We start from the raw sequence: 14,005 nt of genomic DNA, 5'->3' as shown, positions 1-14,005 counted from the left end.
ATCCAGGAGGACACCCAGGTTGTGGGCCCTTTCTTAGGGGGGCAGTACCTCCCCCCCATCAAAAGAGATGGAACATGTTGGACAATACGAGATGCCGGTATCCACAGCCACTCGGTCTTGGAGGGGTTCAGCCTGAGTCTGTTCCTTCCCATCCAGACCCGCACTGCCTCCAGGCAGCAGGACATCACGTCAAGGGCATCACTGGGTTGGCTCGGGGTGGAGATGAACAACTGGGTATCATCCGCATATTGGTGATACCTCACCCCCAAAGCCACGGATGATCTCACCCAGCGGCTTCATATAGATGTTAAACAGGAGGGGCGAGAGAACCGACCCCTGAGGTACCCCGCAAGAAAGGGGCCTTGGGGTAGATCTCTGCCCCCCTGCCAATACGAACTGTGAACGGCCCGAGAGGTAGTAGGAGAACCACCGTAAAACAGTGCCTCCCACTCCCAACCCCTTGAGCCGTCGCAGCAGGATACCATGGTCGATGGTATCAAAAGCCGCTGAGAGGTCAAGTAGGACCAGGACAGAGGAGCAACCCCTGTCCCGGGCCCGCCAGAGATCATCTACCAGTGCGACCAATGCCATTTCCGTGCTGTAAGCAGGCCTGAAACCGGATAGTCCGCTTCATCCAGGAATTGCGGGAGCTGATGCACCACAACACTCTCAACAACCTTCGCTACAAAGCGAAGGTTGGAGACAGGACGATAATTATTCAACGAGGCTGGGTCCAGGGCAGGCTTCTTGAGAAGGGGCCTCACCACCGCTTCTTTTAAGGCGGAGGGGAAGACACCCTCTCTCAATGAAGCGTTGACAACTGCCTGGAGCCAGCCCCCTGTCACCTCCCCGACGGCCGAAACTAGCCAGGAGGGACATGAGTCCAATAAACAAGTTGTAGCGCTCAGTTTACGCATAATCCTGTCCACATCATCCAAAGAGACAGTGTCAAACTCACCCCAAATGGTATAACCAAGACCTGCCCTCTCCACTCCGCCGGATTCCACCCAGTCGGAGTCCAGGCCAGTCCGGATCTGAGCGATTTTGTCCTGCAGATACTGTACAAATTCCTCAGCCCTACCCTGCAAGGAGTCATCGCTCGGTCGCTGGTTAAGCAGTGAGCGGGTCACTCTAAACAGGGCGGCTGGGCGGTTATCTCCTTTATTACAGTAAAGGAGCTTCTAGGTGACAACATACCTAATATCCACATTCATTCTACATGCTCTTCTGTTCCTTTTTCACAATCCATGTCTTCAGTCCAGTTTTTGCTTTTTAACTTGTTTTCTTTGGCCTACAATATATATATATATTTGCTTCTCTTTGCTGGAAATGGATCTTGACTTCCTTAATCTGATATATGTCTTTTCAGTTTTTTACATGTCTCGTCATCTTATTTGCTTGTGAAGTGGCTGCTGGCATCTGGGGATTTGTTAATAAGGATCAGGTAAACATTTTATTATGATGATTTATTTTATGAATTTTACGCATAGCTTTTATGTTTTTGATGTATTTGAGAGCCTTACAATTTCTTGAGGGCTAGATGTTTAATGTTTATTGTGGCTTAGGTTTTCCAGGTGTTCAGAGCCACTTTATTTTCATCTTTCCAGTCTCCTACGATTGTAGGTTGGTTTGATTAACTGCCAGACTAAACAGTTATAGAAGATAAAATTGTGCTGCTGCTTCTTTACTTGCTTTCTTCTTCTGATGGGTAATATAAACAGTTCCATGAGAAATGATCCTTCTCAATACCTCTGTGCTGGTCACCCTGCTGCAGCAGAAAGCTTATTGCCATAATTTGCATTTAATGGGAGTACAAGTAATCCTTGAGTTACAAATGTAATAGAGCCTGCCAATTACATTTGTAACCTGAGGATTCATTTAATTGGATCACATTAAATGAACGTGATCCCTCCCTGTTTTACCCAATGCATTCGCTAATCAAATGTGCAGGTCATTAAGTAGGAAAGACCGTGTGGGGCCTAGTGCTGGAACAGGCCACCCAAGGCCACCCCCAACCCACTGAGATACCTCATACAATTCTTTCGGGTCTCCATAGTAACTTCCCCCCATCCTGCCCCGCTGGATCTCCATAGCTACTGGGTCTGCTTTGCTAGTTGCCCGGATTCCACTTGCTCCTCCCCACCTCATTTCCAATCGCTTACTTATTTTTGGAAGAGCTCCAGAAGAGGCTGACCCACATGGCAGAAAAGCCAAAAAAAATTATTCAAAAATTTTATTATTTATGGTGAAGCTGTAAGAATGTGAGATCTAAGGAAAACAGCTTCACCAGTATCTGAATAAAAGAAAGACTTCAGCTTTTCTGCCATGAGGGTCAGCTGCTTCTGGAACTCTGAAGATCTTTGAAAAATAAGTAAGCGATGGGAAATGGGATGGGGAGGAGCAAGTGGAATCTCGGAAGCTAGCAAAGCAGGCCCAGTGCCTATGGAGACCCAGCAGGGCAGGATGGGGGGGAGGGGGAAATAGGCAGAGGGCATGTTGCAGTGTCTCTGGTCGGTCGTAAGGGCAAACTGCACTTTAATCACCGTGCCACCACTTATGTCCGCTAACTTATTCATTCTACTGCACTACCATGAACTACAATATAAAATGATTGCTTTGGAATTGTAGGTGGCAACATTCAGGATGATTGATTTATCACTGCTCTTCCTTTTTTAAACTCACAAGGGGGAATTCAGTCTTTTGCTTGCATGTTTGAGCCTGGATACATAAAATTAAGGAGATTAAAGCAGTCTCACAGATGCAAAGAGAGAGCAGGAGTTTTCTGTTTGTATCTTCTTCCAGATAAATATATAGTGCCTTTTTATTTTTTGTCGATGCTGTATTTATCCTCTTTTCTTATACAGTTTTGTTCTAGTGTTGAACCATTTTACACATCTTAATATACTCTTTATTGAAGCTATCTGGATGTATTAGACTGTATATAAATATTCTTTCGAGACATTAAGGCACCAAGTTGTGGAAGTCTGGAAATACATATTTATAGTATCTACAGCTTTTTTTTTTTGTTTCAAACTGAATTCATAGCAGAGTTAAGAGAATTTTTTTTTTAAAGTAGCTCTTCGGGCAATTTGTATTCTGTAATCATATCCTGAAAAGCTTTCAAGATCTGTCCAAAAGGACTAACAATGTCTACGTATTGTATTTGTGGTGAAAAGAAGTTTCATAGTTGTAGGAGAATCTCTAAAAAAAACTCTTACTCATAGCGCTGGTCAGAATCGCTCCTTGCAAAGGGACTACATACTGATCTCTTGACAAAGCATTTTCATAGTTTAAAGAAGAAAAATGACACTCCAAAGCTTGTCTACAAATGATAATAGGCAGAGAAAGCAGTACTAATATAATACATTCCAGATGGCAGGGGTTTTTTTTAAATACAAGTAATGTTACAGAATAGTGTAGCAATTGAAAATTCTTCAGGGATTCCCATACTCATTCCCATGACCAGGACAGGGTTTTCAGCATATACACAACAGGAACAATTTCCTTTTCTTCACCTGTTGCCTTTGTCAAACATTTTCTGAAGCTGCTGCATACAACAACAGCCATTGGAATATTTCAAAAACACTACATCTTTTCTTTTAAAGGAAATATGACCCAATTTGCCCACTGCCCAATTTAGTCATCAGGCCACCTTCCTTAGGCATGTTTTCTCCAAACTGAGCTTCATTTGAATTTTTATCCTGATCACTGGTGCAAAACAGCAGCTATGCATGACTTGACCAGGATCACTATATTGGTAAAAAACACTCTTGGTGACATTACTCAGATGCCAGGAAACAGCACAAAGGACATATGCACTGTGTAATGTTTCCTATGTTAAAGTTTACATATTACTAGTACATAGTACAACTGAACATTGCCCTAACTTATTTTATTGTGCATGGAGTCACTGCTCATCAGTATAGTTGAGGAGGTATACCATGATTCATGTCATGAAATTTTCTCATCACTCCACTACTAAACGCTTCTTATTAAGAGTTTCCATAATCCTTGAATGCTTAGTAGACTGTTTTACACAAGAGTTAGGATGTTTAACAGTAGGTATTTCTTTGCCATTCCTATTGGAAGCAGAGTAAAAAAAAAAGTTCTGATATTGCCCCATTGACAGAGTTATGCCCCCTCCCCAATTTTAGAATAACAAGCCAGAATAGAAAGAAGACCGTCACAATAAGTTCACTGTACTATATTGTGGATACACAGTTCCATATTGTCAACTAGCTTCAACTAAGTGGTGACTATGGATCTGCAAATTCACTTCAGGTGTCTTGAGTTTTGTTGTTTGGTTATCCGGTTATTACAGTTATTGGAATCAACAAGATCAAGCAGCTGAATAGATTAATGGGGAAAGAGCACCTGTGAAAGCCCACATCTATTGCATCTATTGTTTCCTGTTTTCTTTTGCAGATTGCCAAAGATCTCAAAGTGTTTTATGATCAAGCATTGGTTCAATCAAAAGACAAGGATGAGAACAAAGCAAAAAAGGCAACCGCTGTTGTGAAAACCTTCCAAGAAACAGTAAGTTGTACAGTACACTTTGTTGGGAATCAAAGTTAATCTTCAGCTTTCTGCTTGCTCAGTTGGTTAAACACCTGCTTGAAGTAACTGTAGATTAGAGGTAGTCCTTGTTCAGCAGTCAGAATTGAGACCTGCAACTGGATCACTAAGCAAAATGGCGCTAAGTGAAACTGATTGTAGTTATGATCTTACTTTAGCTTTTCTTTGCTTTACAGACCTGTGAAGGTCGTACATAGGAGGATTGGTCACAAAGTTATTTTTTTCATCACCATCACAACTGTGAATGTTTGCTAATCAAACATTGAGGCCCAGCTGTGTATTCTGTAAAAAAAAAAAGGTCTTACTGCAAAGGGTCTATCCCCCATTATTTATGGTCTCAGTATTTGTAGTTTTCCCAGGAGAAATGTAGTCAAATTGAAACCAATGTTTCTACAGGACATATTTAACATGGAATTGTTATTGATCATTGGTTTAGTTTTAAGGGGCATGATTACCTTATCTAAGCATTATTCTGTATTTGTGATTCATTCCATTTTTTTTACTAATTGGGTCAATCTCTTGATTCTCTTAAAAACCATCCCTTCCAGTTTTATTAACAGTAATAAGACTATACACCAGAAACGTCAAACTCACAATGTCACATGACATCGTGCGACGTATCGGAACTTTTTCCCCATTGCTGGCAATGGGGTGGGCGTGGTTTCCTTGTGACATGTACGGCCCATGGGCCGCAGTTTGACACCCCTGCTATACACTGTATATTACTATGGTATAAGATTAGGGTTGTAATCTATAGCATTCTTCTATATGCAACTAAATCATTAGTTTATTCTCAACCAATATGCAGTTATTACTGATGCATAATAAAAAAATATTTTAAGACTACTGCTTCGCAAGGCTTAGCATGTGTGGCTTAATGATAATCTAAACAAAATGTGAAAAGATCTATAGCAAGCAAAAAAAAAAACCCTCTGGTATTCATTCTTTTGTTCTTTTTAAATTTGTTCATCGATTTTGCAAGTGCAATCAAAAGAAACATGAAAAGAATAAAAAAGATTTACAAAGATTATAAAATCAGCTTTAAAAAGTACAAAAAGGCAATTATACCAATTTGAAACTATATATATGAATTAGAAGTCAATATTAAACTATTATCAATAGTTAGCAACTAAAATCAGCATAAGATAAAGAAATAATAATTACAATACTGCTTAATCTATAAAGTTTAGTAGACTTATCAAATCATAATCTTAAAGAAAACCTAAATTTTGGGTGTGTGACAAACCTGTTTATAAGATTATAATTCAAAAATTATTTTCATATTAACTTCTAATTCAGATTTATTTTTCAGTTATGAATTTAATTTTTATTTTGAAGCATTATTCCATATATATTAGTTTGTCATTCTTCTACAGAAAGAAACAATTATAATTTTGAGGGAGAAACATAAAGAATTTTTACAGCTATTACCATATGCAAAGCCAGTTCAACATACTTTATAGGAATATTTAATTTTATATTTATTCATTCATTCAATTTCTTTAGACACGTATCTCAGTCAATAACTGGGTGGCTTACAATTCAAAAATATATTAAAATTAAGACACTAAAAACATTTTAAAGCAATAAAAACATCCAAAATAAATAGACATGTATTTGTGTATTATACAAATATGTTTACCGGTATATATTATGTATTTAAATGTATATATGTACGATTTAGTAATATTTAACTGAAGATGGTAGGTTGCCATTAAAGTAGCACAATAGTATGTAAAAGTATAATATATTTTATTAACTTATATCTCACATTTATTATACAATATCACATAAATCTGTGATATAATATCCTGCCATTTCTTTAAAAAATAGAAAATAGAAAAATTAGTACTTATTAAAATAGCTATTTAAAAAAACAGTCACAAAATGGCATTCAGCTATAAACTTAATGTACAATCTAAATTACAGCTACTGTAATTTAAAGTAAATGTGTGATGAACTTAAGATGGCTTCATACAACTAATTTTTCATGCCAGTAGTTGTAATCAAAAAATAGTAGGACACATACATAGAAAGTTCCTTCCTCGCTAATGACAGTGTGGTGAAGCAATTTAACTAGATTTGAGGCTTACATGGACAACACTTGGAGTCACATGTCCAGAAGGAATCAAAATGTAAGAAAGAGTATAATTTATATGTGGTACAATGAAATTCAAAGGAGAAAATGCTCAACAATTCACAGTAGGACTGTGTGGCTTTGGGGAGTCTTTTCAAGGTCATTGCCACGGAAAGTTAATTTTTAAAACAAGTGAACAAGAATAGTTATTACTGGATTTTGTACATACTTGTTAGCAATTTATAAAGTATTCTACACAATTTGTATGAATAATTCCGCATAGCTGCCTCTGTATCTATGCATTTTTTCTTATTGCATGTTTCATTTAAGGACAAACTGCATTTTCAAAATATATTACATTTCCCAGCCACAATGAAGTTTACATAAGCCCTCCAAATGTATACAGGCAGCCCCCGGGTAAAGAACAAATCCAGTTTCTAACTTAGTATTTAACTCAAATTTGTCAAGCCCAAAAGACCACACATGAAGGATCAATTAAACAGATTTATCATTAAAACCCTATGCACAGGAATCCTCTCAACTAATGGTTGGCACCTGCTTAGAGGTAGATAAAAATCTACAACACTCAAGGAGCTTGTAGGGATTCTAGGCAGATACCCCCAAGTTCTGCCATCCCTTCTCCTAAAGAATTTGTGCTTAGCCTATTCCTGAAAATGGCAGATGGCATCTTCCTTGAACCAGTGACCCCCTGATGCCACACAGTGCTTTCAGGAACCACTGAAAACAGGCACTACCGTATATACTTGAGTATAAGCCGACTCGAGTATAAGCCGAGACCCCCAATTTCACCCCCCAAAACTGGAAAAAGTTATTGACTCGAGTATAAGCCGATCCGCCGTTCTGCAAGCCTGAATACACAGGAATACCCTGTGTGGCCGCGGCTCGTCGGCAGGTCTCCGTTCCTCCTGCCGACCTTTGGGGAGGTTTGGGCGCCTCCCCAAACCTCCCCAAACGTCGGCAGGTCTCCGTTCCTCCTGCCGACCTTTGGGGAGGTTTGGGCGCCTCCCCAAACCTCCCCAAACCTCGGCAGGTCTCCGTTCCTCCTGCCGACCTTTGGGGAGGTTTGGGCGCCTCCCCAAACCTCGGCAAGTCTCCGTTCCTCCTGCCGACCTTTGGGGAGGTTTGGGCGCCTCCCCAAACCTCGGCAGGTCTCCGTTCCTCCGCGCAGACCTGCCGACCTTTGGGGAGGTTTGGGCGCCTCCCCAAACGTCCCCAAACCTCGGCAGGTCTCCGTTCCTGTTTGGGGAGGTTTGGGCGCCTCCCCAAACCTCCCCAAACCTCGGCAGGTCTCCGTTCCTCCGCGCAGACCTGCCGACGTTTGGGGAGGTTTGGGCGCCTCCCCAAACCTCCCCAAACCTCGGCAGGTCTCCGTTCCTGTTTGGGGAGGTTTGGGCGCCTCCCCAAACCTCCCCAAACCTCGGCAGGTCTCCGTTCCTCCGCGCAGACCTGCCGACCTTTGGGGAGGTTTAGGCGCCTCCCCAAACGTCCCCAAACCTCGGCAGGTCTCCGTTCCTGTTTGGGGAGGTTTGGGCGCCTCCCCAAACCTCCCCAAACCTCGGCAGGTCTCCGTTCCTCCGCGCAGACCTGCCGACCTTTGGGGAGGTTTGGGCGCCTCCCCAAACGTCCCCAAACCTCGGCAGGTCTCCGTTCCTGTTTGGGGAGGTTTGGGCGCCTCCCCAAACCTCGGCAGGTCTCCGTTCCTCCGCGCAGACCTGCCGACCTTTGGGGAGGTTTGGGCGCCTCCCCAAACGTCCCCAAACCTCGGCAGGTCTCCGTTCCTGTTTGGGGAGGTTTGGGCGCCTCCCCAAACCTCCCCAAACCTCGGCAGGTCTCCGTTCCTCCGCGCAGACCTGCCGACCTTTGGGGAGGTTTGGGCGCCTCCCCAAACGTCCCCAAACCTCGGCAGGTCTCCGTTCCTGTTTGGGGAGGTTTGGGCGCCTCCCCAAACCTCCCCAAACCTCGGCAGGTCTCCGTTCCTCCGCGCAGACCTGCCGACCTTTGGGGAGGTTTGGGCGCCTCCCCAAACCTCCCCAAACCTCGGCAGGTCTCCGTTCCTGTTTGGGGAGGTTTGGGCGCCTCCCCAAACCTCCCCAAACCTCGGCAGGTCTCCGTTCCTCCGCGCAGACCTGCCGACGTTTGGGGAGGTTTGGGGAGGCGCCCATACCTCCCCAAAGGTCGGCAGGAAGAACGGAGACCTGCCGAGGTTTGGGGAGGTTTGGGGAGGCGCCCAAACCTCCCCAAAGGTCGGCAGGTCTGCGCGGAGGAACGGAGACCTGCCGAGGTTTGGGGACGTTTGGGGAGGCGCCCAAACCTCCCCAAACAGGAACGGAGACCTGCCGAGGTTTGGGGACGTTTGGGGAGGCGCCCAAACCTCCCCAAAGGTCAGCAGGTCTGCGCGGAGGAACGGAGACCTGCCGAGGTTTGGGGAGGTTTGGGGAGGCGCCCAAACCTCCCCAAACAGGAACGGAGACCTGCCGAGGTTTGGGGACGTTTGGGGAGGCGCCCAAACCTCCCCAAAGGTCGGCAGGTCTGCGCGGAGGAACGGAGACCTGCCGAGGTTTGGGGAGGTTTGGGGAGGCGCCCAAACCTCCCCAAACAGGAACGGAGACCTGCCGAGGTTTGGGGAGGTTTGGGGAGGCGCCCAAACCTCCCCAAAGGTCGGCAGGTCTGCGCGGAGGAACGGAGACCTGCCGAGGTTTGGGGACGTTTGGGGAGGCGCCCAAACCTCCCCAAACAGGAACGGAGACCTGCCGAGGTTTGGGGACGTTTGGGGAGGCGCCCAAACCTCCCCAAAGGTCGGCAGGTCTGCGCGGAGGAACGGAGACCTGCCGAGGTTTGGGGAGGTTTGGGGAGGCGCCCAAACCTCCCCAAACAGGAACGGAGACCTGCCGAGGTTTGGGGACGTTTGGGGAGGCGCCCAAACCTCCCCAAAGGTCGGCAGGTCTGCGCGGAGGAACGGAGACCTGCCGAGGTTTGGGGAGGTTTGGGGAGGCGCCCAAACCTCCCCAAACAGGAACGGAGACCTGCCGAGGTTTGGGGACGTTTGGGGAGGCGCCCAAACCTCCCCAAAGGTCGGCAGGTCTGCGCGGAGGAACGGAGACCTGCCGAGGTTTGGGGAGGTTTGGGGAGGCGCCCAAACCTCCCCAAACAGGAACGGAGACCTGCCGAGGTTTGGGGACGTTTGGGGAGGCGCCCAAACCTCCCCAAAGGTCGGCAGGTCTGCGCGGAGGAACGGAGACCTGCCGAGGTTTGGGGAGGCGCCCAAACCTCCCCAAACAGGAACGGAGACCTGCCGAGGTTTGGGGAGGCGCCCAAACCTCCCCAAAGGTCGGCAGGTCTGCGCGGAGGAACGGAGACCTGCCGAGGTTTGGGGAGGTTTGGGGAGGCGCCCAAACCTCCCCAAACAGGAACGGAGACCTGCCGAGGTTTGGGGACGTTTGGGGAGGCGCCCAAACCTCCCCAAAGGTCGGCAGGTCTGCGCGGAGGAACGGAGACCTGCCGAGGTTTGGGGAGGTTTGGGGAGGCGCCCAAACCTCCCCAAACAGGAACGGAGACCTGCCGAGGTTTGGGGAGGCGCCCAAACCTCCCCAAAGGTCGGCAGGAGGAACGGAGACCTGCCGAGGTTTGGGGAGGCGCCCAAACCTCCCCAAAGGTCGGCAGGAGGAACGGAGACCTGGGGAGGTTTGGGGAGGCGCCCAAACCTCCCCAAAGGTCGGCAGGAGGAACGGAGACCTGCCGAGGTTTGGGGAGGTTTGGGGAGGCGCCCAAACCTCCCCAAAGGTCGGCAGGAGGAACGGAGACCTGCCGACGTTTGGGGAGGTTTGGGGAGGCGCCCAAACCTCCCCAAACGTCGGCAGGTCTGCGCGGAGGAACGGAGACCTGCCGAGGTTTGGGGAGGCGCCCAAACCTCCCCAAACGTCGGCAAGTCTCCGTTCCTCCGCGCCCTGCCTGCCTGCTTCTTTCCGCTGCGGAAAGAAGCAGGCAGGCAAGGCGCGGAGTTTGGGGAGGTGCGCGCGCACCTCCCCAAACCTCCCCAAACTTCGGCAGGTCTCGGACGGCGGTGGCTTGGGAGAGGTGCGGGCGATCCCGGAAGCACCAAAGCCTCGGCCGCGCACAAGTCCTCGGTAAGTTTTTTTTGTTGACTGGAGTATAAGCCGAAGTGGAATTTTTCAGCCCAAAAAGTGGGCTGAAAAATTCGGCTTATACTCAAGTATATACGGTATATTAAAAACATGTGGCTTCAGTGGTTCCTGAAAGCATTGCACGGCTTCAGCAGTTAATCGGCTCAATGCCATGTACCATTTTTAGTAATAGGCAACCTGTTCTTATCTAGGAGTTGTCCTTAGATGGTATGCTGCCCTTCTCCCCCCACCAACACAGTAAGTGTTCCAAAGATGTTTATTCAACACACACACAAACAAACACACACACACCAAGAAGTTTGCAGGGAGCACCCACAGTGTACAGGTTTGAAGTCCGGGCTTGGCACTGCAAGAGTTCACTGGGTCTAACGAAACAGCCCACGAAGCAAATGGGTCTAGATACAAGCATGTGCACACAAGGCAAGCAACGCTCAAGTTCTTAGGGCAGGATTAAATAGGCAACTCCGGAACGGCCCTTCACGAGGGGAGAGGTTGCCTCCTCGCAAGTAGTCTGGCCGACTGGTGTAACGCCTGCCTCCTCTCCACCCTATGCGTCCTTGGATTGGGCGGAGGTGTGGACTCCACCTCCTCCTCATCACTAACATTTGCCAGTTGCTGCAGGCCCTCGCCTGGAGCTTCCTGTCCAACTCATTGCAGCTGTGCTCACCATGCTCAGCCTCAGCCTGTTGCTCATCCGATCGACCTGGCTGAGGCTGTTCCGTCAAGCTAGCGCCCTCTGAGCCCTGATCGTAAAATGGGGCATTTAACAAATGTCTCACTTAGCAACAGACGTTTTGAGCTCAATTGTGGTTGTACGTTGAGGACTACCTGTAATCACAAATCTTCGTTTTCATTAGGCTGCCTCTAATGGCATGGTGATCTATTTATAAAAAAGGAAGAGGAAAATCTGCTCTTCTTCATTATGGTCTTAGCTTAAAAATTATTTTCTGGGAACGGATTGCCTGTTTTTGATATTCTGGCCTTTTGAGAGTTTTGAGAATCAAGTGATTTGGTTTTCTTCCTGGTTGAAAGCTTTCTTTTATAATGATTCTGATACACAACCTCCCCTTTATCCCTGCATTATATTGTACAAATTCACTGCAGATGATGAGTAATAGGAGGAAAGTTCAGGTATCAAGCACCATAGGATGCAAACTGGAATCTTTGGGGGGGGGAAGTAATTTGAAATATTTGTAGAAAATATCTAGAATTATTTTTTTCTTTTTCTCTCTCTTCCACCATCCCCATCCTTCTAGCTAAAGTGCTGTGGCAGAGATTCCTTAGCTTTATCTTGGGTCATCCAGGAATGCACTCTAGGAGAAGTAACAAAAGTAAGAAAATCATCTATATGTTTATATTTATATATATATATATATATATATATATATATATATATATATATATATATATATATATATATATATATATATATATATATAAGATAACTTCCTGCACCTATTAAAAGATAAGATATATCCATTTTTTCAATACAGCAAATTGATTGGGACAAATGTGTCACTACACCATTTTATTCTTTCCAACTCAAAATGCTGGAAATAAATCATGTAAACAGGCTTAGTATTCTTGTCTAATTGGCTGCCTGTCAGCAGGATAGCTGTCTGGCATTTGAGCTGAATGAGACCAAATTTATACGATGGGTGAAGCTGATGGTAATGAGATTGAGTTTGAAAATGGTCTGATCCAATCACCCAGCACATCCCATGGGGCAGGAATTTGGGGAACTCCTTGGAAATTGATGACACTTCCTTTCTAAGTCCTCCCCCTTCCAAGTGATGTGAGCCAGAGCATCTGCATTCAGATGCAAAAAGCCACATACAGTTGCAAGAAAAAGTATGTGAACCCTTTGGGATTACGTGGAGTTTTGCATGAATTGGCCATAAAATGCGCTCTAAACGTCATGTAAGTCACAACAATAGAAAAACACAGTCTGCTTAAAATAATACTACACAAACATTAGCTGTTGTCATGTTTTAATTGAACATAAGATGGAAACATTCACAGTGCAGGGTGGAAAAAGTATGTGAACCCCTAGCCTAATGACTTCTCCAAGAGCTAATTGGAGCCAGGAGTGAGCCAACCTTGACTCCAACCAGTGTGATGATATTAGATGTGTTGCTGATAGCTGTCCTGCCCTTTAAAAACACACACCTGTTTTGGGTTTACTGGTCTCAAGAAGCACTGTCTGATGTGAACCATGCCTCGCAGAAAAGAGCTCTCAGAAGACCTACGATCAAGAATTGTTGACTTGCATGAAGCTGGAAAGGGTTACAAAAGTATCTCCAAAAGCCTTGATGTTCATGTGTCCACGGTAAGACAGTCTACAAATGGAGAAAGTTTAGCACTGTTGCTATTCTCCCTAGGCGTGGTCGTCCTGTAAAAATGACTGTAAGAGCACAGCGCATAATGCTTAATGAGGTAAAGATGAATCCTAGAGTGTCAGCTAAAAACCTACAGAAATCTCTGGCACCTGCTAACATTTTTGTTGACACATCTACAATAAGGAAAACATTAAACAAGAATGGAGGACATGGGAGGACACCACGGAGGAAGCCATTGCTGTCCAAAAAAAAAAAAAAATACTGCAGCACATTTGAAGTTTGCAAAAGAGCACCTGGATGTTCCACAGCACTACTGGCAAAATATACTGTGGACAGATGAAACCAAAATTGAGTTGTTTGGGAAAAACACAACACTGTGTGGAGAAAAAAAGGCACAGCACACCAACATCAAAACCTCATCCCCACTGTAAAACATGGCGGAGGGAGCATCATGGTTTGGGGCTGCTTTGCTGCCTCAGGGCCTGGACGGATTGTTGTCATTGATGGGAAAATGAATTCCAGAGTTTATCAGGACATTTTTCAGGAAAACGTACGACCATCTGTCCGCCAACTGAAGCTCCACAGAGGATGGGTGATGTAACAGGACAATGACCCAAATCATACAAGTAATTCAACAAAACAATGGCTTCAACAGAACAGAATATGCCTTCTGGAGTGGCCCAGTCAGAGTCCTGACCTCAACCCGATTGAAATGCTGTGGCATGACCTTAAGAGAGCGATTCACACCAGACATCCCAAAAATATTGCTACACTGAAACAGTTTTGTGCAGAGGAGTGGTCCAAAATTACTCCAGATCGTTGTGCAGGTCTGATCTGCAACTACAGGAAAC

At 45.6% G+C, this 14,005-nt stretch overlaps 1 protein-coding gene across 1 annotated transcript in view; it reads left to right on the top strand.

The window, feature by feature from the left end:
* CD81 (CD81 molecule) overlaps positions 1–14,005 on the top strand; it is an 81,275-nt gene that overhangs the window by 59,972 nt on the left and 7,298 nt on the right. Inside the window, exons 4-6 of the mRNA XM_081313604.1 lie at positions 1,370–1,444; positions 4,426–4,536; positions 12,072–12,146. Coding sequence (XP_081169730.1) covers positions 1,370–1,444; positions 4,426–4,536; positions 12,072–12,146 — 261 coding nt within the window. The remainder of the gene's footprint in view (positions 1–1,369; positions 1,445–4,425; positions 4,537–12,071; positions 12,147–14,005) is intronic.

This window comes from Vipera berus (assembly GCF_964194415.1).
Source record: "Vipera berus genome assembly, chromosome: 1".
In the NCBI taxonomy this organism is placed as follows: Eukaryota; Metazoa; Chordata; class Lepidosauria; order Squamata; family Viperidae; genus Vipera; species Vipera berus.
The sequence above is the reverse complement of the archived record's forward strand: the minus strand, read 5'-3'. Positions and strand labels throughout refer to the sequence as shown.